Source organism: Ascidiella aspersa, chromosome 4 (genome assembly GCF_963924565.1).
Source record: "Ascidiella aspersa chromosome 4, kaAscAspe10.2, whole genome shotgun sequence".
Taxonomy (NCBI): Eukaryota; Metazoa; Chordata; class Ascidiacea; order Phlebobranchia; family Ascidiidae; genus Ascidiella; species Ascidiella aspersa.
In genome coordinates, this window is record NC_139450.1 from 19,045 (window position 1) to 46,608 (window position 27,564).

Consider the following 27,564-nt stretch of genomic DNA (forward strand, 5'->3'; position numbering starts at 1 on the left):
AATTGCAGTCTTAGGATTTTAGGAAACCAGTTGGGCGCACAAACGTTTGACGTCTTTTTCGCAGCTGCAGTCTGGGGGAGTTTCTACTGCTCTGTTGTGAAATGATCTTTGGTTGGCTGCATTATATTGAAACTGATGCCTGACCGCCCTAAACAGACACCGCGTAGCGCAATCTGATTTATGTTTATTGTCGCGTACAAACTACAGTGATGTGGTTCTAGTGACCTCCAATGCAGACAGGGGAACGAAAATACGTAATGAATAGCGAAACATAATAATCAAACCGAATTAGGCTACGCTTAATCAGAACCGGAACCTTTTACGCGCTTGCGATTACCCAACAACGTTTATTTATTGCTTCACTACCATAAAAATATAATTATTCGCAAGGATTAGGAAGAATTACAATTTTGAATTTTAACTGGAAAATTAATTACACAGAAACTCTCAAATTTTTCGCTTGCAATGGTAGAATATAATGGGCAATTGTAAAACGAAATCAGTCTTTGAATATAACGCCACAATTTTTTGTGGTTTTTGGAAATTTGGTTTCCTGTTTTAAAAGAACTAAACGAGTTTGCCGCAATCTATTAAGTGGAACATGCACTAAATGTTCTATTAATGCAAAGAGCAAAATATTTTCACTTTTAGCCAATACACACACTTCAAAGAAACATTACAATCTCCATTACCAGGATTATCATTTGAAACGCAAAGGCTGGCATGAGTTGTGTTAAAAGTCGAATATTGGGCAAGATCCATTAAGTGTGATACAACTTTAATATTTGGTACAGCTGTTTGGACAATAATTTCGATAGCCATAATAGGTTGAAAGGAAAATGTTGTGGAGGCTGTTTCGCGCTAATAAATGACAAAGGGGCACCTTGATTGCAGCGAAACAGATTACGTCAAAGCGTTGTATTTTGCTTTAAAACGCCAGAAGCCAGTATGCCAAACAAATACAGACAAAACCTAAAAGTCTCCCTGGCCATCGGATGTCATATGCATTTATGGAAACTGTTTAGTATGTTACCATAAGCATTTATATTTCGCAGTATAACCAGTTCATCGAAATGTGTAACGCCATCTTGAAATTGTGCGCGCATTCTAAATTTTTATCTTAATAAACAAATACGGAATACGATAAAAAACAGTCTAATGAATTCTAGACAAAAATCTCAGAGTTTTAAGAATGAAATGTAATTTTTTTTGTCTATATTGGTAAAAGCAGTCATCTATTTATACAACGAAGATGATATAATGATTTTATATTCACAAGTAAACAAAACAAAATCTGTCGTGGAATACTATTTACTAGGGTTGCCATATTTTTTACATAACCTCTGATAAACAACACGATGGTTTTAAGGGCATAAAAAGGCCGGAAACGTCATAACGTTTTAAATTTTTAAGTTCCTTGCTGCTGTCACGCATAACAGTGCGCAAAAAAGCAGCTTAAGTTAAGTGAAGTGCGACAATGTTTTTTTGTTTATATCCTGTTCATTGTTCGTATTTGAAAAACGGATTTTCTTAATTGCGCCTCAAATAGTTTTGAGGGTCTATAATCTGGTACTCATAAAGTTAAAGTTTAAAACTTAAGATATTCGGCTTTCATCTTTAAAATTTATGTTTATTATGTTAATTGGGTTTTTACGTTCAAAATTATGAGCGGGTTTTATTATTCGCTATAAAAAAGTGTGACTTTAAGTTATTTCAAGCTCTCTACGCCTACCTAGCGGCAGTAATATCTAGCAATATACCTCCCTTTTATAGTGTTCGCCAATAAGCTATTGATGTAATTAAACCGCTAGTAAACCATAAAAATGATACTACGAACCCCTTGTCATTTGTTAACAACCCAACAATCGGGTGGTTTTATGGCAAATTAAAAAAAATGTTGATTGATAAGAAAAATTGTTGGTTTTTCTTAATTCGAATTTAGATATTTACTCCCGGATGGAGACTGTTTATTGTTACAGGGGCATCAAACATATAGTTTTTTAATTGATTGTAGGTTTTTTATTAAGGGAAAATAAATTGTTTTTTTTTATTTGGTTTGAGGACAAGGAGGATAGAGGGTTAAAACAAAAAGCGTTTTTTTGTAAAAAAAATATTTGCATTTACGTCGTAAGGGATGGCAGAGAGAACTTGTTTTCAAACCGATTTTTGTCCGAAGCTTTATAGAAAAAGTAGACATGGTAGAACTTTCAAATTTTCAGACATGACGTAGAGTGGTATGTTGGTGCTATGTGGAGGTTTCTGAGGCTGCACCCCTAGGTGCCTTTGACTGGGGGACAAAAAACAATAATGTGACGTCATATCTTAAATTCGCTGTAGCTATCGATTCCCATCTAACGGTTGAAAAGATTCAATACAGAACTAGACGGGGGTGTGGTTGTTGTATATTTTGTCAAGGGGTATATTTTAGGGCTTGGTGTTTTTTTTTAATTTCAAATTTTTAATTTTTTTTCACTTTTTTTTTTTTGATATTTTGTATTTTGTATTGTGTATTTTATATCATATATTTTATATTTTTTTCCTTTACTTGTTTCTGCAAGCAAAAACAGATATGGGCCGAAAACTCCCCACTTAACTTCTGGCGTTGATGCGAAAGGGGTTCAAATATGGCGTCATAGTATTTGGGAAATGATCGAAACATATATTTGATAAATAAATTTACGTAGATAATGCGTACAAGCATGTTATTACACTTTGGCCAGCTAACATGTTTAAAAAGCCAATATTATCATTCTCTTAAAATGGTTTGACGTCCATGGTTTGCTTTTGCCAACTTTTACTGGGTAATTTTTTACCATGGCGTGGTCCGAGCAATCAAAGTTATAACAGAGTTTAAATCTGTAGTTTCGATCAATATACAAAACAAGTTTATGTGCCTAATACAGGGGTCAAAAAAAAAAAAGGGTTCTGTCACACAACTGAAAAGAAGACTTGAGTTTTACTACTTTTGATGTCTCATTCGGATGACAAATATGATTTAGGAACCAATATGGGTTGCAGGCTTGCAGCCCCCACCAATTCCCCGCCATAACCCCTTCAACAAGCGTCCGCTATTGCGCTTTCTTAGTGCAATAATTACTGGCAAGGTGTGTAATGTTTTTTGGGGGCGAATCACTAAAAAATGACGGACGTCTCATCGTAATCGTTACAGGAAACTCAATACTATAAGGCTCACATCTAAGGATTTTTCAGAGGGCAATATAAATTTTAAGACAGAGGTCGACAACCTTCACCAAGTCGCGGACCAAACCAAACTCAGCAAGTTCTCGGCGGGCCGTATTAAATTTCCGCTAAAAATTTTTTTTATAAAAACGTGTGGCCTCTAAGCACTTCAATATAATAACTCTTAATCAGGGACAAACCCAAATGTTTGACGCAGTGAAAATGAGTCTAGTTACACTACAACAAAGAAGCAACGGGCGTAGCGCGAAAAAAATGTTTAAATTGGCAAACCTTTAAATTTACAAGGAGACGTGACGCATTTTCCACACACGACATAAAATACGAACATATTTCTTATGCTCTTTTTGTTAATGTTTATCATTAAATAATACATCAGCGAATTAATTTGGAAAAAAATTGATTTTAGAGAGTTTCATGCTACGAAAAAGTTCCTATGCTTATAGTTGTCATGCGCACGTCACCTTTGGTGTGAGAAGACTACATCAAAACGCCAACGTAATTAAAAGTCAAATTTGATACGCGCGGGGAAAAGTTTGTGCAATTTCGTATAGTTAAAACAGTTAAAAATATTGAGCATATGCTGGCCTTGTGTACAGTTTGTGAAAGAGTTTGCGTGCAGGATGATTTTCATTGGAGGGCCAGATTCGGCCTGCGGGCCGAAGGTTGCCGACCCCTGTTTTAGACACGATGTAACAAAGAGAACAGCGTGCTTACGACGCTTTGGTTACAGAAACGGGATAAAAAATGAAAGAGAGTTTCTTTGAAAACATATACCAAGAAGAAAACCCAGATTGCGGTAAGCAGATCAGTTTGGTGTGGTAATGGCCAAAATAGTGTTGGATTGCAAGCGCTCTTTGCCATCACCTGGATCGAACGAACACTCACAACTTTTTACGGGGCTTAGTGTAAATATTTTACGTGACAATTTTAGCCGCGCTCCAAGTAAGACGGCTATCTTGTATACAATTCAGTGTACTAATGGAAACAATTAGAAAACTTAAAATATAGGCCTCTATTGACAAGCCCTCTATTAATAAGGCTTTCGCGACCCAAACTGAATGGTCCCGCGACCCAAATTGTTTTTTTTTTTGTTTTTTTGATTGGAGTAAAATGCGCAACAGGTGCAAATAGAGAGGCGTACACTGCCACCAGATTTCGCATTTAAATTTGCGGCGGTAAAATATGTTGTTTCTTGAAAGCATTAAGTAATTTTACTAAAGAGAAGCCTCTTTTCAAAATGCAAGTCGCACGAGCCCAGTTTTGGACGTGCCACCTCGCACAATGAAAGTCTCACTCGCGGGACAATAAAGCGCAGCAGGCGGTCAGTCGCTTCGTCACTTCACAAGCTGGACAAAGCAAGCGAATATGAACGAATTCTGTATGTCAGTTTTTCTGCTGCTAGATGACAGTCGTTAGCTACAGAAAGCTAAAGCGCAATATTTCAGGTTTTTGCCCCCCAAGCAGAGGCCCCTGGGGGTGCGCCTCATAATCTTTTACAAAGCACCTACATACCACTCTACGCCATGTCTGAAAATTTGAAGGTTCTACGATGTCTACTTTTTCTATAAAGCTTCGGACGAACCAAACATATCAACACCAGGCCTAAACAAATTAAAATTGTACAAGGGCCGCAGCAAGCAAAATGCTAAACTACGTCATAACATAGCTTCATACTGAACAAATCTTCAAGAACACTGCGTTTATTTGGTTTAAATTGGCTAAACTTTCGATTTAATAGGTGGCGAATTAGGCACATAAACCACAAGCGTTAAATTATGTTAAGAGAATGATTATATCTGCATTTTAAAAATGTCACCTGGCCCAATTTAAATACATGGCCGTACGCATTATTTACGTAAATTCTATTTATCAAATATACTTTTCGATCATTCCCCTATACCTTGCCGTATGTGAATTTATTATCGCGGTATTACATGAAGAGGCAAGGCCAGTATAAAATAAAGTTTCACCCATCGTAAAGCAGGGAAGCATTGCTAGAAACTTCATTTATATGACGTTCGTGAACTATGTCGCCATATTGAATCGTAAGTTAAAAAAGCTTGAAACTTTTCTCAAAGGTAAAGGCTTTAGGCGTCGATTGCCAGTTTGCCACTTTCTCTGGAAATAGGATTTTTTTTTGGAAGAGAAAAAATTAAATATTTGATGGCAATTCGAAAATTAATTTTGCATAGTCTTTACCAAACTAACGTGTAAAAAAATGAAACCCTGGCAACTAATCCTTACGTAACTGAGACATAATTAAGGCTGGAAACTTTCGGCCCATATCTGTTTTTGCTTGCAGAAGCAAGTTAACGTTTATACTTAACCACAAACCAAATTTAAATTAATAGTATTTGAAAGCAACCCTGATGAGTAACGCTATTTATAACTGTTCACTACTTGGTTGTTCTTTTAGCATATTTTAATGCCGCTGTTTGGACACCAAACTGTGTGTCCTTGTTTGGAATTAGGGCTGTGCAATTGTTGCGGTTAGAATTTGGGTTAGGGTTGAAATTATTAGAGGGGTTAGGGTTAGGGGTGGGCTTTGGGCACCGTACACACCGGTTGAAGAGCACGGGCGCCATTTTGTGTCCGCTGCATAGTCACGTGATGTTCGAGTAAACGTCGGTTGCTCAAAGGTTTGGGCGTAAATGCAATAATGCGTCGCGTTCAACTTTCCATCGTTGCGGAATCCGTGCCATACCGCCTTGACGTCACTTTACATCCAAACACCAGCTGCTCACTATGACGTCACCTTGCATCCAAACACCAGCTGCTCATTATGACGTAAAGTTCATTATTGCGGCAAAGGTAAGTGGCCAAATTCACCTCACAATCCCAAACAGGAATGAACTAAAAGTTAAACAAAGCTATTTACTTATTTGGTGAATTTATTATGTTATTGTTTCACTGGCCACAAAAAATAGCCATTCAAAACGAGCTTATTTAATTTAATAGCTAATTGCGTTTGCAATATAATGTGGATTTAGCTCAAGTTTGAGTATTTATTCTGTATAAATTCGGGCGATTCTTTAAATAAAACTTTTGTGGAAACCAGGGCTGCGGAGTCGGTTAAAATAACCCGAGCCTGACTCCGGCAAAAAAAATAAACCCAAGTCCGACTCCGGCAAAAAAAATAAACCCAAGTCCGACTCCGGTCAAATGTGCGATTTCGTCGAGTCCCGAGTCCGGCCTGGACTCTACAGCCTGTATTTCACCAGTTTACACTAACTATCTCGTATATATGTAACAGTACACCCAGAATATCCGCCCTAAATATAAACGAAACAGAATTGTAGGTTGTAGAGGAAAGTTACTAACTCCCAATCTAGTAGATTTACATTATATTTTATCTGTATGAGCATCTTAATTTAACCATAAAACTGTATCAAGTAAAAAGGTTTCATATCACGTAACATGCTAATAATCACAATTTTCTTTCAAATAACAGAATCTGCCTGAATCCGAATGATGAAAACAAACGATTCTGGTTGCACATCAATTATAAAGATAAAACTTAATACAAGACTCAAAAAATCAGTTTGTTTATATGTTATAATATGATAAATATATTTCGCTGCTAAAAGCGTTATCAGTATCTAACACACAATATAAGTCAAGAAGTAGGCTAATAAAAAACAATACCAACTGTTCTAGGCAAGTGGTGCACTGTACAATCCGCAACCTGAATCAACGATGCTTATATTGTGTTATGTTTTAAAAAATATATATGTATATTTTTACTTTTTATAACATTTTTACATTTTATAACATCTAAACAAATGATTTTCGGTTCATTAAGTTCTGCAAATAACATGCTTGTTTTTTTCAATAATGATTAGGTTTCTCTCATGTTTGTAAGCTAATATCATTTAAAAGCATTGCTTATAATTATTTTCTTTTGTTCAGACATGGCCTAATTCTGCATCTAAATTTTGCTTTGTACATCTAAATATGCGACAGTTTTTTAATGTATTTACCCAGTTCATCATTGTTTTATTTGTTGACAAAAATATTGTGTGTTAGATTTAATACTTATACATTTTTTGACATAATTGAAGGAATTGTTGAACATTAATCTCCAAATAAAGAAAGGTAAACTCTCCTATAAATATTCCTTGCTCTAAAAATCCTCACCAGTTAGGAACAGTGAGTTGCAAGCTGAAAATTGAACACCTACTGACCCCTAGACCTCACAAACCTGGCCTAAATTTAACCCCATAATATCCCCCCAAACCAATTTACCCTATTATTTAAACCTTTTTTTGTCGAGCAGACATTTTAGTGATAATATGCAGAACAGCAGAAGTGCATATCGTTAGGCGAATACAGAATTTAACTTTAGTAAGAACTAAGAACACCCCAAAAAACAAAGAATTTGGGCCACAAATGCTTGTCACCAGAAGGCGGTAATGCTACCAGCCTGCATTCAACATAATTTATTTGTGTTTTTTTGTGGTGGTGATTTGCAATTACCCATTCCCTTACACTTGGTATTTGGGTCGCCAAGAAAAAGGTTGACAACACTGAAAATAATATGTCAATGTTTCTATGGGTCGCGACCTGAATGTGTGCCGCCGTTTAATTCGGTTTGGTCGCCCACTGCAGTAGTTACACTTCTACAACAGTCGAAATAATCATGGTGTAAATACCGATTTTTAGATGCTATAATAAATTTCTCCTTTTTATGTTCTAAATGTGTTTAAAATGTTCTTAACAGTCTAGACATGCCAAGCCGTGTTGTTGTAACAATATGTGCTTATACCAAGTTATAATGGCTGTCTAGAACAGACCTGGGCAAATGCAGCCCGGCTTATTTTGTTTAAAACACTTATTTTGGAATCTGCAATTCAAACCTCAGGAAACAAGCATGACTTTTTATATGTTTGAACATTTATATACACACCACTCTTTCCTGGGATGGATCCAGTTATGTAATTGCTTAACCCTTGTTAAAAAAGGCGCCATTCAATCTAAGGCACACAAACGTCAACTTCAAAACAGCCGGTGCCAGACCCATGGCCTTATTTAGGCCTCATTCCGATGAATTTAATACTTATTCCGACAGGTTAGGTCTTATTCCAACGATTTAGATATTACTGTGTTGTGGATATTACTTCGTATTTGGCTTTATCATGTCATTGGCACTATGCTTTATAGATTTTTCTGCTTTAGGTACTGTTGTGAGTTTCCCATTTCACAAGTTGTTTGTAATTGCCTAACCCTTGGGCTTGAACATTATCAACCACGTTGTTAAACTGTTGGTGCTTAAAGATCTCACAAGCTTGTTTGTAATTTTACAAATACTAAGTATATGTTATAACAGGTACTACCTTTACTAAGCCCAACTATAGAAATGAAACATGCACTGTGCTCTTTCAAGTTTGTTCGTTTGGTTGAGTTGTGTTTAATGCTAACCTACGGGCATCAGTTTGTTACTCAAGAACCAGTTTTATTTTTAGATTTTCAAGAGTGAAGCGAAAAACAATTCATTCATTATTTTCCTGGATACAGGAATCTACACAAAACAATGTTGTCATTTCACTCTTTAAACTTATTCATCAGTCTTTACTGAAATAAAATCTGTTTGAGCAAATATAACCCTCTATACCTGGTGCCACCATACTTTTTAACAAAGAACTGGATAACTGTAATACCTGACGCTTGGGGCCAGTTACAGCTGTCAAACTTATTAACTTACTATATGTTACCTTCGTTGAGTATATATGTTGCCGCTGGTCGATAAAATCAACCGGACAGGCTTCATCTGGTCGTACTTGGTTGACCTTTACTGTAAACTAACAATTTTGCGCACCAAGGCATCCAGGCTTACCTTCGTGTGACTGTGAAAACAATAAAGTATAATGCTAAAACAATCAGATTTATGAAGCTCATATTGCATGAAGATTTAAATGTATTTTATTGCAGGTTTTTCTTATTGTTAGTAGTAAGTAAACCAGTACTTGTTTTAAACTTGTGATTTGCGAGATTTCCTGAAGAAGAAGCAAATAAAGTATTTAGTGAGGTGAGTGGCTGTGCGCAATAACTAAGTTTTGTGTATTTGTTTACCACTTAAAGTAGCTTATACTTTTAACTATCACTATTGTACATGGGGTTGTAAAGTGGGGGATGCCCCCCCCTTCAGGCACATGAAGGGTTTGCAAGGGGGCACAAAGGAAGAAAATGTGCCATGCAGACTTTGTGCTGTACAAAATCCTATTGGCAATTAATGTGCACCTAGCAATCTACAAATCACCTTCTTAACAACTTGAATATGCTTTAGATGCCAACATAATTACACTTCAAAGTTCAGCTAAAGAAAACATGGGGGTTAAAATATTTCAAGCTAACTTTTACATAAAGATAAACATAGGTGTTAACATAATTTCACATAATTTGCCGGCTTTCCATTTAAGCCCATCTTTGTTGGTAGCTATGTTTCTATTTATATGAAAGAAAACTGCCTGTTTATGCTGATCAGTGTGGCTATAAAAAGGGCATGAGTTTTAATAAATTGTGTTGAGGGGTCGCATCCCCAAAAATGTTCCCTGCTGTACATGAATAGTATATTTATGGTAATGTCCAACCTTTGTGAAGTTGAACTGAACAATGGTACATATATCAATAAGATTAACTCGGATTTCCAAGTATTTTGGCTTGTATAAGCACTGCCTTGCAAATCATTAGAACTTCAATGGAATCCTGTATAATTTTGTATTACGTTTGCTTTGTTGCTTGGCTTTAAGTGCTGAACTAAAACCCAACATTCATCATAGCACCAACTTATGTTAAAAAGCTGTTAAACAATTTAAGTGTTGTTATAGCTGTTCAATTGTACAACTGAAAAGGCATGTAACTTTATATTTAAAAAAAATCTATTTCTATATGACTTTGTATTTAAAACCTTTTAACTTCACTACATTTTACACGAAATGTAGTATTCTACGATTTTGCTGGTTGCCCTTTTATTCAATGAAGATGGCTGGTGTAGACTTTTTTTGGTTTATTTAGGGTTGTGAGTGGTAATTTATTTGCTGTAGGTTGTTTCATTAAGTTGCTTTTGCTTAGGGTTTGCATGAAAGAAAGAGAATGGCCGATAATCAAGAAGAAGGCAACCGAGCTCCAGATGATCAGAACATTGAATTGGTGAGTTTCACAATTAATTTGTGAACACACATTCATCTATAAAGTAGTAATCGTTAAAGCGGAATTATAAATAGTACCGTCCATGGCACTAAGATAATAGACATAATAAATAGGCAATAATAAAAATTATGGAATAAAACTTAAACGACATAATTTGACCGGCACAGTTTGTGGGCTGCCACATTTACCGGACTGATTTTCCATGTTTGGGGTTGGGTTTGGGTAATAGGTTGGATTAAAAATTGGCTTCGGGTTAGAGTTATTGGTGGAGTTAGTGATGAAGTTAGGGTTTGGTAAAAGAGTTGATGTTATTTTGATTTCTGTCTTTTTACTGGAATTCCCTAATTTGCCGACCGGGACCACTCCAATATAAAACAATGGTTAGAGCAGGGGTTTAAACATATTATGTTTGGGAAAGGTTAAACATATTATTTTCTGAAAAGGCACTTTGCAGTGCTGTTTGCATGCAACGCGATCTTGTATGGCTTATAAATGTGACAAATTGCTTGGGTCGCAAGATTTTACCTAACTGATTTTTTTTCAAAAATGGGTCGCCTTTAAAACGTGTTGGGAACCACTAATCTATATCATAGAAGCATTTTGTTCATATTAATATCAACATGCTCAGTGAAAAAGAATGCTTAGTTGTAAAACTGTAATATTGTGCAAAATATATTTGATATCTGTGACTTTCGTTTAGCCAAACAAAATGTGTGCACTGTGCAACCGTTTAGTTAGCGCTAGTGTTAGTGATGTAATAATAATGTTAATGATGTGGTAGTGATTTAACGGTTGTCCTTTCTTAAGTTGATATAAGATGCGCGTTAAATCATTTGACGTGCCCTAATAGAGTGTGTTGAGATATTTGTCATGTTTGTTCAACTAATGTGTAAGTAATTTGCACCCGGGTTGTATTGTTCAACTAAAACCTAGCTACTGGCCTCAGATGTTGCATTATCTATATTGTGGTTTTATCGGCTGATTTTGTACAATTATTGCAAAATAACTTTGTCGAATTTCTGGGTAGTTTGAGCCATATTATAAACCTACACACCTACATTTGGCAGCTCTGGGTTAATGCAATCACTTGTAACTAATAATGTAATAAGACAAAATGTAAAACAAAAGTTGATTTTTCACAGCTGCAAAAGACACATTTATTGCGTCAAGTGCAACAGATGTTTAACACCAATTTGTTGCAATGATTGATGTTCAGCTCAATAGTAATATAATTTGTTTGTGTCATTAACAGAACCAACTTCAAGTGCAAAACCTTTTCCTTGGTGCTCAAGTTCAACAACAAATCACTCATGAGACGAAAGAGTTTCACACTCATGAGACGAAAGAGTTTCACACTCATACGACCAAAGAGCATCATGTGCATAACGTACAAGCTGAACACTTACTTCTCACCAGCGGTGATGTTCACATTCATCTTCCACCAGGCAACGTCCAAGCAGATGACAACATCACTGAAGCAGGTTTGTGGATAAAACTTGAATATTTTACTTCATTTAAACTTTAATAATTCATTTTCGTTTCCTGAAATATGTCTGTTACGTGTTTATCAAAACGTTAAACAATGTCTAACTAGTGACTTATTTGTGATATCTTCTATTTGTGTGATTACAAGCAATGTGCGCAATTTTCCTCACAACATTTTGGTTCTATCTGCGTTTTGGGAAATGCCTCTTTATCGTCAAATTTGTTTCTTTTAACGAAACAACTGTTTTTCTGATATCAATGTAAAATTTTGCTATAATTAACCCAAACTACAGAATTATTTTATTTTGCTGGGTCATTTACTGAATTACCAAGTAAAACTAGACGGGGTTACGATTGTTGAATATTTTCAGGTGTTAGTTTTGCATGGTGGCGTATCCAGGGGTGGGGGTTCGGACCCCCCCCTTTTCATAAGTCATTATCGATTTTTGTTCGTTTCTGGGTTTAACTCACCAGTCGAAGCTGCGTGTTTTTTCGATGTAATTGGGTCACGTGTCTTAATATAGCAATAAACCAAGCAGTCTCTGTAATTCATCGGGCCCGCTGCCTCTTCGACAAACTATACACGAGTCCATTTCAAATGCTTTTTGACTATTTTAACTACGTAAGTGCGAGAATAGTATAACAGCATTTGGTTTGTTTACGTTTTGCAGCGCTAAGATTAAGTTCAATTTATAGACAAATTAGTGCATTGTCTAATTTTTTCCACAAGTCTAATTTTCCATTTTAAGCTTTTTTGGAAGTTCTTGGTATATAAAAAAAAATGGTTACCTAAATATTTGCAGACTTAAGCAATTTAGCTTGATACGTGGAGAATTGTTTCTCTTTAAGTGCCCCTAAAGGCCTCTAACACTCATCCAAATGCAATTTTGACCCCAAAAATGGTAGGAAACAAACTTTTGCTTCCATTTTTACTTAATTTATTGCATTTAAATGTACATTTGCGTTTTTCGGGTGTCCAAAAACCCCCTCTAGTGATCAAATTTTAAATTGTTGTAACTTCCTAACGGATTGGAATTTTTGCAGTTTTTTTTTTTTTGCCAACATATTTTTTTGATCCATATTTTGCACAACGTAAATATTATAAAAATCTGGGACGGGTGGTTACAAAATTTCAATTTTTGTGATGATTTGATATGAAAATGCTGCCAAATCAAAGATGATTTGATATGAAAGGCTGCCAAGTGCTTTGCGGACAAACAGACAACCTATTCAAAAATATTAGACATATATTTTTTAACATTTATTTTTAATTTTTTTTTCATGTGTGTAAATCTAGGTGTTGATTTAAACTTCTTATCTTACTACACATGTGTAGCCACAGTTTTCTGGAATTGTGTATAACTTAAGCATAATCAATCTCTTGTGATATTTAATTCAGGCATTACTTATTTGAAAACAAACTGGGGTCGCCTATTAAAGCTGTTTTCATTTCATGTAAATTGACGTTGGTGATTAAAAGTTTGGAGACCACAGGGCTATAGGACTGTTTTGAGCAGCTTGGCTAGCTATTCAGGGTTGCCAGAAAGTCTTTCAATATTTAAATGTTTTTAATTGTTGCATACTCATTAAATGAAAGGATGTTTTTCCAAAAAGTCTTAGAATAATCTTTGAATTTATTTGCGCATTAAAGAATCTTTGAACACTATTTTTACTTGAATGTCTACGTAGCCCAGGGGCGGGTAACTTTTCCAGTCGGCAGGACGATGTGGGAAAATGATCTATCTTTTATCATGTAAGACCGGAAACTGTCTGCGGGCTGCTCAAAATCGTGGGTCGGGTCCGGCAGCGGTCCGTATGTTGCCCGCCCATGATGTACAACAATAAATTTATGATATACTTTTGGGAGCGTGATTTCCTTCAATAGCGCTGAAAAGAGTACTTAGGGATGCGACAAAAAACGTTTGCCGACCACTGATGTAGATATTAAATCTAGTGTGTTACTTTTGTGTTTAACTACGGGAAGGGAAAGGAGTGATAAAATATACTTTATGTAAGATAAAATTGATTCAAAATCAAATAAAGGTTATTTGATAATGTGCAAGGAAATTGTGAAATCTGTGCACTTGGCATTTTACGTGAGTCACCCGTCCCATATTCACCGTACAACACCCGATTTTAAGTTAAAGTTATTGCGTTATACAGAGTTGATCGCTCAAAAAAGAAAATAAGTGCTAAAGCATCTGCTCAGTACCTAAGAATCAACCTTAACCCAGCGAAGTAATATATAGAGTCATACACAAAATAAATTGAGGCTTTGCATACATGCACCTCCCCTTGGGTTATAAAAGCCTAATTAAAGCATTGTAAATAAAGATAAAGATATTGCTGGCCTTAAAATACTTATTGTGTGTTGCCTCTCACAGTTGATTAATTTTTTTGCAGCTATAATACACCTTTAAAGGTAGCAAGGCAACTAAAGGTAGGTGGTATTAATTTGCTCAACCGATGACGTTGATGTCTGCTGAGGTCTAAAATTCGAACATTAACCCAAATTAACATGTATTAATTTTTCCCAAGGACAAGCAGAATTTATTGAATCGATTGTTTTACTTCTTTAACCTATTTTGCAAATAAACTTTGTTTTAGATTCAACGACTGAAGATATTTCGCTGGAAAGTGTAAAGGAAGATCTCAAGAGACCACAGCAAGAAGTTGTTTCGCTCGGGCTAAACTACGAGCAGGAAAACTTTCCCCGTCTTCATCCAGGTCTAAGGACAGAGGAAAACTTTTATCAAGGTGGAGCCGGTAAAACTGAAAATTACGAGCCTTTCACACAACAAAGGTATGTCGATTCCGGCTCAAAAGAGGTCAGTTATGAGCGATGGCATGGTAGTGTAGTACCTCATCGCTACACAGCTTTAGTTGGGGCTCCTGGTTCTGGGAAATCTACCATTGCCAGACGACTGTCAAACACCTCTTGCATAACCTGGATTCTCCTGTTGTGCATGAACATGCACTATGGGTCAGAAAAAGTCACTCTAAGGCAGGTTGTGGTTGATCATGCGTACCCATTGTTAAGCGAAAGAAAACGAAACGCCATATTTGCAGCAATGATGGAGTCCCCAGAAAAATTTGGTATCATACTTGATGGTTATGATCAGGCAACTTGGTCACTTGATAATGTAAAGCCTAGAAATGCGTCATACGATACTCCCATGTTAGTTGAAGAGGTAGTTGCTAATTTATGCACCGGAAAACTCTTTCCAGGCATTTCTATAGTTTTGACTTCCAGACCACATTCTATCATCACTCTCCATGAATTACTTCGCCCCAAGGAAATTGTTTTGGTACATGAGCTTACACCAGAAAATATGAAAACACTATTCTTTGCATTCGCTAAAAATGAAGCCCAGAGAATATGGGATAGCTTTACCAAACTTGCACCCATGTTACTTGAGCTTTGTCTTACCCCAATCATGCTTCAATTGATACTTTTGGCTGCATTAGGCACAGATAATCTCACCGAACTTTGTAACATCACTCAGATTTTCACAGTTTTACTTGAACATCTGAGACGCTCAGAACATGCCAAGGGTCATGACATCAACCTAATCAAAGCTAAACTTACCAAAATCGCTTACAACGCCACAAAGAATTCAACTGTTATTATGACCTTTCCACAAATGGCTAAAGAAGGTTTAAGTGATGTTAAAATCCAGGATATTATAATCGCAGTACCTGGGTATTCTCACTTTAACCAGAAACTTTTCGACGGCGACAAAAAGTTTTATTTTTCACATCAGTTACTTCAAGAATTCTTCACAGCTCTCCATATTAGCCAGAACATGAGTTCAGTTGAGTTTAGTAGGATTGTCGATGATTTGGTTGTTGAGCCTCACTGGGCGATGGTGAGAAGGTTTCAATGTGGGCTTCTACTCGGAGATGACTTCACAGTTCCAGAATCAATTTTCAAGAAAATCACAAGTACGTTGAACTTTTATGTTTTCAGCTCGCGTTTTCAAGTTTTACAACAATTGCCGTTCGGTTGATTCGAATGATTTGTTTTAAATTAGGTGAAACCCTAAAAATGGAGAACTTCATAATAGCTATTTTGCTGCCATATTTGATTTATACATGAAAATAGCTGTAACTTGTGGCATATTTGTAAAAGCAGCAAACGCAGGAATTAACGAAATGTTTACAGATTTTCCTGCTCGGCTCTTCAACATCCTTCGTGAAAAAGTCCAGCGACAACCAACGCAATTGAAAGGTAACAATGCTTGTGACTGCATGTATATTAGGGCGGGTCGCGAAATAACTTTTTCCAATTCCACCTGCCTCATATGGATTTTGATAGACAGACACCTAAAACCGTTGTTTACAAAATTTAAATTGTATTGGTGTGAGGAAATCAAGTCTATTTTTTGCCGAAAATTGCAAAATTAAATAAAAATGCAAAATTTAGGTTACGTTTAATCTATTTTTTTAAGTGAAATTCATTTGCTGTGGCTTATACTTATTTTTAGACAATTATGGAATTGTGTTAGACCTGCTGAGATTGCAGTCTGTTATTTTTTTTCTTTTCTTAAACAAAACATAGTATTAAATATTGAGGTAACCACAACAGTGAATAATCGAAGTTTCGTTTATTAGTGGCAATAGTATTAAACATTGAATTTTTGCGGAAAATTACCAAATATGTAAAATTTTGGATTGTGTTCAATAATTAATTTTCCAGTTAAATGCGTTTTTTGAGTATTATACTTGTTTATAATTGTATAATTTGAAACACCGAGAACTTCAATAAGTACGAGATGTAAAGTTTGGCATCCCGTCGGCCCATCTAAGCCACTTCCGCTGGCTGAATCGCCTACACTAAGAAATCTGAAAAAAAAGTGTATACTGCAGATATATTAACAGGGTTATTTTGAAAGAGCACGCTCGTAGCTTTTATTCTATGCGGGGCACTTTTTGCAGGCTCAAAATTCAAATAATAACTGAATATTCATATTTATCAGAATGAAATGTCTATCTTATTGAAAATATTTGCTAATGCTAATTACGTACGTATATATTGTTTGAAAATTAGTTTGACAGCTTCTATAATTTGGCAAATCATCGTGAAACCTTCTCAATTTACTTTGGTCAGCAGTTCCATCGAACTTCATGTGTTACGTCACAATCATAAGATATGACGTCACTGCTTACAATTCCCTTTTCGGAAAGCTTTTATATTTGTCAAAAAAGCTTATTCTTGATTATTTACCTCTAATCGTAGAGTCTTACCAATACACCAATAAATAAAATCTTTAAAAAAATCAAGATATTTTACTGCATACTTGAGCATTAGAACGAACCCCGGTTGGTGACCACTGTCTAACTCTAAGCTATATTTTGTCATTTTTAAACTTTCGGTTGTAAAACCGCTTCATTGCGCTTTCATCGTCGAAGTCAAACTGTGGCAAAATTACACAAACGCCAGTCGCAATTAGTTTATTAGTAGGTTCAAAGCACAAACACAATGGTAATATAAAGTCGGCAAATTAATGCTAAAAAGCAACGGCACTTCCTTAAATCAGATGTAATGTCAACATTTAACCAGATTTTGCCAAACGTGCAAAGGTTTGGTGTCTATCATATTTCACTCAATTTGCTAAACATAAAACTAGAAAGGAAATATTTCGGTAACTTTATCAAAAGTCACATTATTGAATTGGAAAAATGAATTCTCTTACAGCACTTTAAAGTAAAAAAATATTTATAGAAATATAATATGTTATTTTTTTTTTACGTTAAAGTTCAAGGACAAACTGCTATGTTTTAACCAGGAACATCAGAACCATCAACTAGTTCATCGACGCACTTGGCAACTCCGCAACCACTTGATGGCGCACCATCCACACTACAAGTATTGCAGTTGATGTTTACAAACAAACTAAATATATTATAACAAATAATTTTCAGTAGCATTTTGTACTGTTTTGCTTAAGTAGTGCAATTTTTGGTTTTAAGTTTTATATCAATTAATTTAGCTAACTAATTAGTGAAAATGAGAGAAATTACTTTGGATGTTTGGAATAGTTTTAATGTTTTTGTGATTTATTGAAATGCTTTTCTTTCAGGCATCTGTGTGTGAGGAGAAGATACAGAGAGGCTCCTTGCTGCTCGGTCAACATCCAAGCGTTGCTCCAAGAGAAGCGCAATCAACTTCAAGCTACGGGTTTGCTATCACCACCAACCTGTTTATTGCCACAAGTTTTGTGTAACGCTAAACATATTTAGGATTTGGTCGTGCCAGAATATTTCACCTCGACTAAGACATGGCCCATTTATCCATAGAAATCATAGTTGTTCAGGTCATATTTAATTGGATTAATCGCTTACATCAGGAGTCGGTAACCTAAGCCCAATAAAAACAACGTTGCGACAAATGCATTGATTGCGGCCAGTAAGTCCTTATGTGAATTTGTATCAACACTTTATTATGGTTCTTTGTTAAAACTAATTACTAATAAACTACTTAACATGAAAGTTCATTTGGTTGTAGCCAGTTGAGACCCGGGAGCTTCCACTCACAGCAAGCCCAGTCACAGTTGCCACAAGATTCCTCTGCTGTACAAGCATCTTCTGTACAACCGTCACATCAACAGACTGACCAACAGGTTGCTATTTTCTTTCTATAATTTGGTGTGATTGATATTAGTAGCAGTTTAGTTTGATCGCATGTGAATACAATGGGATAAATATAGCCTACTGGTTGGCATCTGGGAACGTTTTGTAGCTGGACGCTATGGGGGTCGCATCACACCCAGTGTTCTAAACAAGATAATTTAAAATGACTAAATCCCGGTCAAATCATTAGCAAGCAACTAAAGTCCAATTAAAGTCTTTCTTAACAAATAACAAGTATAAGTCGTTAGTTACTTAAGCCCAAGTCAAACTTAAGTCACAACATTATCATTTTAAAACAAATGTTAAACTTGAGTTCTGAGCAACATTTCGCATGACGAATATGGAAAACCAAACTCATCGTAAGTTAAGATTTTTACAATGGACGAAAATAAACCAGTATTCAAATTAAAGCACTGAATATGAGTTGTGTGAGACAACATTATTCACACTCCAGCGCTGTAATCGTCACTGTGGCTATGACGTCACCAATAACACCCCTCCCAACCCCAGGTAAACTTCACACTTTGCGCCCATGCTTCTGCTTGATACGCTTTTATAATTATAAGAGTTGTTCTGTTTGTTCACCAGCTATGTTTGTATGCAAGCAACAAAGCAGCTACACCTGTCAATCAAACAAACCAACCAAATGTCGACCAAAGCAGAACGGACAATCCGCAGAAACCAACAAATGAAGGTAAGCGACCATTTGATGAACTTACACCTGGCAATGATTCAGATTATCCTTCATTTGGAAATCATTAAATGCTCAGCATCAGGGGCGGATCTAGGGGGGTATTTTTTTCGCGGTTCCCTAGGTAGTATGGCCTATTTTCGCCAAAATAAGACATATTTTTAAGCTTTGTAGTGGTGTACGAGCTTATGACGCCATATAATGAATATTTCAAAAAAATGGTAAAATTCGTTTCGCGCACTCGCGCAAAGCGGCGTTTTTCAGATTTGCAAAGACGGCTTAAGTGACCGTACGCTGACCTCGACTATATAATAACTAACTTAAATCCAAGTACAATTAAAAGCTTTTTTGTTGTTAATGCAAATCTGTATCAGAACCAGCCTGCCAATATACTTCATCCGGCCCGCCGCCTCTTTGACAAATTAGACACGAGTCCATTTTAAATACTTTTTGACTATTTTAAGTGTAAATGCGAAAAATTTTCGCGCTTTGCGCTAATGATCTTTGTACATCCAGTGTGTTTACGTTTTGATGCTCTTTTTGAACTAGATCAGCGCTTTTTTACTGTTGCGTCGTGGAAAGCTGCCAAGTGCGTCGCGGACAAACGAAAAACGTATTCAAACATAATCGACAAATATTTTTTAACCATTTTTTTTAAATGTAACAAAAACAAGAAATTTAAAAGAAATACCGGTATACCAAAAAAATCGCGCTCGCTAGCTTCGCTCGCCAGGTGTGCCCCAAATGGTTAACAAACACTAAAATAGATTAACTTTAAAGATCTATCGTGTTTTCTCAAAGTAGTTTTATTACACTTTTTTAATAGCAGTAGGGGGGTGACGACGTGTGGACTCGAATTTTAAACCAAGTATACGCTTTTTTAGCGAATTTGCGCCAAGTTACTGCCTCTTTAAAAGTAATTATAAACACGTTTTTAAAGTGCAAAAAAATCCGAGGCCCACCTGATTCACAACAATTGTTATAAAGTTGTAATAACACCAAATCTCATTTAACATATGTTGTGCGGCCCGCAGAGACCTTTCTGAGTTTGCTTTTGGCCCGCGACTACTACACAAAGGTTGCCGACCCTTGTGTAACCTATCCAATGTTAGGATTAACTCTGCATAGAGTTTTGTTCATTTCAGCAACCTTACTGGCAAAAACCAACTACAGTAACTTAAAAATTGAGAGAAGTGTCATGAAAGAACCACAGCTGACCGCAGCAGACAACGCTATGGTTTTATTGCGACGTGGCCTCGGCGCTTTTTCGGAAGCATGTGCGGTTGCTCTCGCCTTTTCGGGAAAAAGCAAGATGTGTAGACAATAGATATGGTAGCGTCTTTCAGCGATATTCTTCATACCGGGTCAAACTAGGAAACCGGCCCACTGTAGAGGCTAACATTATTACTTTTTCGTGCTTTCAAAAGGTCTGTTTTTCGCGTTATTTTGCAGGAGTTAGTTTATTCGGCCAGCCGATGTTATTTTTACCTGAATTATGACGTCACGCAATGGTACACTTTTGTGACGTCATATCTGAAAAAATTGTGACGTCATATCTGAAAAAAATTCATGGCCCTCCCCAAACTGAAATCCTAGATCCGCGCCTGCTCAGCATCTAATTAAGCTTGATGGGCGACTTAAAAGTGCGAAAAGTGAAAGTTTGTCAACAGAAAAACTTACATGTTTGTAAAATATATTTTCCTGATATATTTCCAGGCCAGGCTGAGATGTTCTACAAACGCCTTTTAAAGCAATTCAAACGAATGCCCATTGGTAAGTTTACAACATTTATTTTACTTTGTGCTATATTTTCACTGGACATATGTATTTAGGAGCTACAAGCTTTAGCCGTGAACGCGATTAAAGAAACTCATTAAGTAGATGGCGGTAAAAATATAAAATCATCAATCTATGGATAACCTAGCACTAAATAAATATCTTCGTGTAAAAATGACTTCGTTTAAAACAAGTTCTTCTCCGGGTTGATCTACTCACGTAAACTTTTTACTTTTAGTTACGATTTTAAAAGTTAGTTGCCCAACAACATAAAACAAGCCGCTTACATGGCAGAAATATTACAATATCTTACACAAGTACTATCTCTTTTATTTATTGTGATTTTTTGCCGGTCGTGAACATATTTTTATTTAATCTGTTCGTCTAAAAAATTTGGAACTTCTGCTTTAAACAACCATTGTTAGAACAATTCACACTTGTGACGTCACAGTGCCAATTGCTGGTTCAACCTACAATGGTATTATGTGGCCCGAAAAAAAAAATTTTTTTTTGGACACATGTTGTTTTTGTCCGAATTATTATGTGGCCCGAAAAAAAAAATTTTTTTTTGGACACATGTTGTTTTTATCCGAATTATTATGATTTTTTTTTTTTTTTTTTTTTTCAGTCACTTTTTTATGGATCACTTTTGACAAGGAAAAAAACATAGTTGGAACATGAAATTTTCACAACTGTTAAATACCCTCCCAAAGTTGTTTCGAATATAAAAAAAAATTGCCTAGGTTCTAAGGGGTGGTTTTTAGGGGGGTAAAACTGTCATTTTTTGTTAATTTTGGTTTTCGGCACTTTTCAGAGATGAAAAAATGTAAAAAAAATCTGATATATTTATGGATGATGGATACATGACATATACAATGCTAAGTAACAAAATTTTAAACATTAGCCCTGAACTGTTTATCCGGGGGGTCAAAATGCACAACACTTTAGGAAATTTCAATGATATATTTACACTAGAAGGAAATGACATAAAAATCTGAAAATTTCACAAATGTTAGAACCATTTAAAGCTGATGTTAAAATAAACATTTTACCTCTTGAAAATAGGGGAGTATTTTAGGGGGGCAAAATTAAAATTCGGCCATTTTTGTGTTTAGAGGTGTCTAAAAAACTAAAGAAAACATTGTTAAATAGTTTTCAATTATAAAGACAAATTATAGGTTGCTTCACAGCAAAATTTTGACCTTCAACTCAAAATAATTAACCCATGGGGGAAAATAATTAACCAAAAATATAGAAATTAAAGTGATTTTTTGATGGAAAAAAAATTGCAAACAAAGTGGTGTACACTGCCTGGCAGATTTTTTATTTAGACTTGCGGCGGTAAAATATGTTGTTTTGTAAGAGCAATAAGTTAATTCACTAAGACGAGACACTTTGCACAATGGATGTTGCACGCGCTGGACAAAAAAAGCACAGCAGGGAGTCAGCCGCTTCGCGGCCAGAATAAGGCAAGCGATATGAACAAATTCTGTATTGAAGGTTTTCTGCCGCTAGATTAGAGTAGATAGCTGTAAAGAACTAAATCGAACACATCACACTTTTGTCCCCAATTAGAGGCGTATAGGGGTGCAAGAAAAAATTGTCAAATATTTTTCAATTATAAAGACAAGTTATAGGTTTGCTTCGCAGCCAAATTTATATTAAGACCACTGGCAATTAATCTTGTAAAAGTGCACCATGTCCAACCTATAACACGCAACTTCGGGCCACATCCGCTTTTGCCTGCTAAAGCACCGAAACTGGAAGCACAACATTGGGAGTATATGGACACTGACAAATAAGACCCGTTGAAAGAATATAGAATAACCAAGGAATAACACCCTGGTAAAGTATAGTGGAACTGCGCTATACCCCCCCTGGTATAATATAGTAGAACCGCGCTATAACCCCCTAGCAAAATATACAAAAACCGCACACCCTGTCTAGTTTTTTTTTTTTTTTTTTTTCAGTAAATTTTTTTGTGGCACACTTTTGACAAGGAAAAAAACATAGTTGGAACATGAAAATTTCATAACTGTTAAATACCCTCCCAAAGTTGTTTCTAATATAAAAAAATTTTGCCCAGGTTCCAAGGGGTGGTTTTTAGGGGGGCAAAACTGTCATTTTTTGTTAATTTTGGTTTTGAGCACTTTTCAGAGATAAAAAAATGTAAAAAAATCTGATATATTTATGGATGATGGATACATGACATATACAATGCTAAGTAACAAAATTTTAAACTTTACCCCTGAACTGTTCATCCGGGGGGTCAAAATGTAAAACACTTTAGGAAATTTCAATATTATATTTACACTGGAAGGAAATGACATAAACATCTGAAAATTTCACAAATGTTAGAGAACCATTTAAAGCTGATGTTAAAATAAACATCTTACCTCTTGAAAAAAAGGGGAGCAATTTAGGGGGGGCAAAATTAAAATTCGGCCGTTTTTGTGTTTAGAGGTATCTAAAAAACTAATAAAAACATTGTTAAATAGTTTTCAATTATAAGGACAAATTATAGATTGCTCCTCAGGCCAATTTTGAACTTCAATTTAAAATAATTAACCTATGGGGGAAAATAACTAAACAAAAATGTAGAAATTAAAGTGATTTCATTCATACAATAAAAACTGGAAACAGAGTGGTGTACACTGCCTCCACATTTTTTCATTTGAATCTGCGGCGGTAAAATATGTTGTTTTGTAAAAGCAATAAGTTAATTTACTAAGAGAAGCCTCTTTTTAAAAGGCAAGTCGCACGCGCTTAGTTTCACTGAGACAAGCCACTTCGCACAATGAATGTTGCACGCGCTGGACAAAAAAAGCACAGTAGGCAGCCAGACGCTTCGTGGCCAGAATAAGGCAAGCGATATGAACAAATTCTGAATTGAAGGTTTTCTGCCGCTAGGTTAGAGTATGTAGCTGTAAAGAACTAAATCGATTACGTCACACTATTGACTTTTGTCCCCAATGAGAGGCGTACAGGGGTGCAAGAAAAAATTGTAGTTATAAGTTATAGGTTTGCTTCGCAGCAAAATTTATATTAAGACCACTGGCAATCAATCTTGTAAAAGTACACCATGTCCAACCTATAACACGCAACTTCGGGCCACATCCGCTTTTGCCTGCTAAAGCACCGAAACTGGAAGCACAACATTGGGAGTACATGGACACTGACAAATAAAACCCATTGAAAGAAGATAGAATAACCAAGGTATAACACCCTGGTAAAGTATAGTGGAACTGCGCTATAACCCCCTGGTATAATATAGTAGAACCGCGCTATACACCCCTAGCAAAATATACAAAAACCGCACACCCTGTCTATTTTTTTTTTTTTTTTTTTTTTTTCAGTCAATTTTTTTGTTGTTCACTTTTGACAAGGAAAAAAACATAGTTGGAACATGAAATTTTCACAACTGGTAAATACCCTCCCAAAGTTGTTTCTAATATAAATTTTTTGTGCACAAGATCTAAGGGGAGGTTTTTAGGGGGGCAAATCTGTCATTTTTTACTAATTTTGGTTTTAAGCACTTTTCAGGGATAAAAAAATGTAAAAAAAATCTGATATATTTATGGATAATGGATACATGACATATACAATGCTAAGTAACAAAATTTTAAACCTTACCCCTGAACTTTTCATCCGGGGGATCAAAATGCACAACACTTTAGGAAATTTCAATGATATATTTACACTAGAAGGAAATGACATAAACATCTGAAAATTTCACAAATGTTAGAGAACCATTTAAAGCTGATGTTAAAATAAACATTTTACCTCTTGAAAAAAAGGGGAGTAATTTAGGGGGGTAAAATTAAAATTCGTCCGTTTTTGTGTTTAGAGGTGTCTAAAAAACTAAAGAAAACATTGTTAAATAGTTTTCAATTATAAGGACAAATTATAGATTGCTCCTCAGGCCAATTTTGAACTTCAATTTAAAATAATTAACCTATGAGGGAAAATAACTAAACAAAAATATAGAAATTAAAGTGATTTCATTCATAGAATAAAAACTGGAAACAGAGTGGTGTACACTGCCTCCACAATTTTTCATTTCAATCTGCGGCGGTAAAATATGTTGTTTTGTAAAAGCAATAAGTTAATTTACTAAGAGAAGCCTCTTTTTAAAAGGCAAGTCGCACGTGCTTAGTTTCACTAAGACGAGACACTTTGCACAATGGATGTTGCACGCGCTGAACAAAAAAAGCACAGTAGGCAGCCAGACGCTTCGCAGCCAGAATAAAGCAAGCGATATGAACAAATTCTGCATTGAAGGTTTTCTGCCGCTAGGTTAGAGTATGTAGCTGTAAAGAACTAAATCGATTACGTCACACTATTGACTTTTGTCCCCAATGAGAGGCGTACAGGGGTGCAAGAAAAAATTGTCAAATATTTTTTAATTATAAAGACAAGTTATAGGTTTGCTTCGCAGCCAAATTTATGTATAGACCACTGGCAATCAATCTTGTAAAAGTGCACCATGTCCAACCTATAACACGCAACTTCGGGCCACATCCGCTTTTGCCTGCTAAAGCACCGAAACTGGAAGCACAACATTGGGAGTATATGGACACTGACAAATAAGACCCGTTGAAAGAATATAGAATAACCAAGGAATAACACCCTGGTAAAGTATAGTGGAACTGCGCTATACCCCCCTTGGTATAATATAGTAGAACCGCGCTATAACCCCCTAGTTATTATGTGGCCCGAAAAAAAGAATTTTTTTTTGGACACATGTTGTTTTTGTCCGAATTATGTGGCCCGAAAAAAAAAAATTTTTTTTGGACACATGTTGTTTTTGTCCGAATTATTATGTGGCCCGAAAAAAAAAAATTTTTTTTGGACACATGTTGTTTTTGTCCGAATTATTTTTTTTTTTTTTTTTTTTTTATTTCAGTCAATTTTTTATGGCTCACTTTTGACAAGGAAAAAAACATAGTTGGAACATGAAATTTTCACAACTGTTAAATACCCTCCCAAAGTTGTTTCTAATATAAAAAAAATTGCCTAGGTTCTAAGGGGTGGTTTTTAGGGGGGGCAAAACTGTCATTTTTTGTTAATTTTGGTTTTAAGCACTTTTCAGCGATAAAAAAATGTAAAAAAATCTAATATATTTATGGATGATGGATACATGACATATACAATGCTAAGTAACAAAATTTTAAACCTTACCCCTGAACTTTTCATCCGGGGGGTCAAAATGCACAACACTTTAGGAAATTTTAATGATATATTTACACTAGAAGGAAATGACATAAACATCTGAAAATTTCACAAATGTTAGAGAACCATTTAAAGCTGATGTTAAAATAAACATTTTACCTCTTGAAAAAAAGGGGAGTAATTTAGGGGGGTAAAATTAAAATTCGGCCGTTTTTGTGTTTAGAGGTGTCTAAAAAACTAAAGAAAACATTGTTAAATAGTTTTCAATTATAAAGACAAATTATAGATTGCTTCTCAGGCCAATTTTGAACTTCAATTTAAAATAATTAACCTATGGGAGAAAACAACTAAACAAAAATATAGAAATTAAAGTGATTTCATTCATAGAATAAAAACTGGAAACAGAGTGGTGTACACTGCCTCCACAATTTTTCATTTCAATCTGCGGCGGTAAAATATGTTGTTTTGTAAAAGCAATAAGTTAATTTACTAAGAGAAGCCTCTTTTTAAAAGGCAAGTCGCACGCGCTTAGTTTCCCTGAGACAAGCCACTTCGCACAATGAATGTTGCACGCGCTGGACAAAAAAAGCACAGTAGGCAGCCAGACGCTTCGCGGCCAGAATAAAGCAAGCGATATGAACAAATTCAGCATTAAAGGTTTTCTGCCGCTAGGTTAGAGTATATAGCTGTAAAGAACTAAATCGATTACGTCACACTATTGACTTTTGTCCCCAATGAGAGGCGTACAGGGGTGCAAGAAAAAATTGTCAAATATTTTTTAATTATAAAGACAAGTTATAGGTTTGCTTCGCAGCCAAATTTATATTAAGACCACTGACAATCATTCTTGTAAAAGTGCACCATGTCCAACCTATACCACGCAACTTCGGGCCACATCCGCTTTTGCCTGCTAAAGCACCGAAACTGGAAGCACAACATTGGGAGTATATGGACACTGACAAATAAGACCCGTTGAAAGAATATAGAATAACTAAGGAATGACACCCTGGTAAAGTATAGTAGAACTGCGCTGTACCCCCCTGGTATAATATAGTAGAACCGCACCATACCCCCTGATATAATATAGTAGAACCGCGCTATACCCCCTGGAAAAATATACAAAAACCGCACACCCTGTCTAGTTTTTTTTATTTTTTTTTTTTTTTTTTTTTTTTTTTTCAGTCAATTTTTTATGGCTTACTTTTGACAAGGAAAAAAACATAGTTGGAACGTGAAATTTTCACAACTGTTAAATACCCTCCCAAAGTTGTTTCTAATATAAAAGAAAATTGCCTAGGTTCTAAGGGGTGGTTTTTAGGGGGTTAAAACTGTCATTTTTTGTTAATTTTGGTTTTCGGCACTTTTCAGAGATGAAAAAATGTAAAAAAAATCTGATATATTTATGGATGATGGATACATGACATATACAATGCTAAGTAACAAAATTTTAAACATTAGCC

General features: G+C 35.6%; 1 protein-coding gene across 1 annotated transcript in view; it reads left to right on the plus strand.

Annotated features, from left to right (window-relative positions):
• The first annotated feature begins 9,129 nt into the window (after positions 1-9,129).
• LOC146146482 (NACHT, LRR and PYD domains-containing protein 12-like) overlaps positions 9,130-27,564 on the plus strand; it is a 59,312-nt gene continuing 40,877 nt past the window's right edge. The window contains exons 1-9 of the mRNA XM_083386810.1: positions 9,130-9,226; positions 10,270-10,347; positions 11,600-11,828; positions 14,440-15,777; positions 15,998-16,063; positions 17,622-17,701; positions 17,916-18,013; positions 18,341-18,455; positions 19,054-19,159. Of these exons, the coding sequence (XP_083242936.1) occupies positions 10,291-10,347; positions 11,600-11,828; positions 14,440-15,777; positions 15,998-16,063; positions 17,622-17,701; positions 17,916-18,013; positions 18,341-18,455; positions 19,054-19,159 (2,089 nt within the window). The 5' untranslated portion in view covers positions 9,130-9,226; positions 10,270-10,290. The remainder of the gene's footprint in view (positions 9,227-10,269; positions 10,348-11,599; positions 11,829-14,439; positions 15,778-15,997; positions 16,064-17,621; positions 17,702-17,915; positions 18,014-18,340; positions 18,456-19,053; positions 19,160-27,564) is intronic.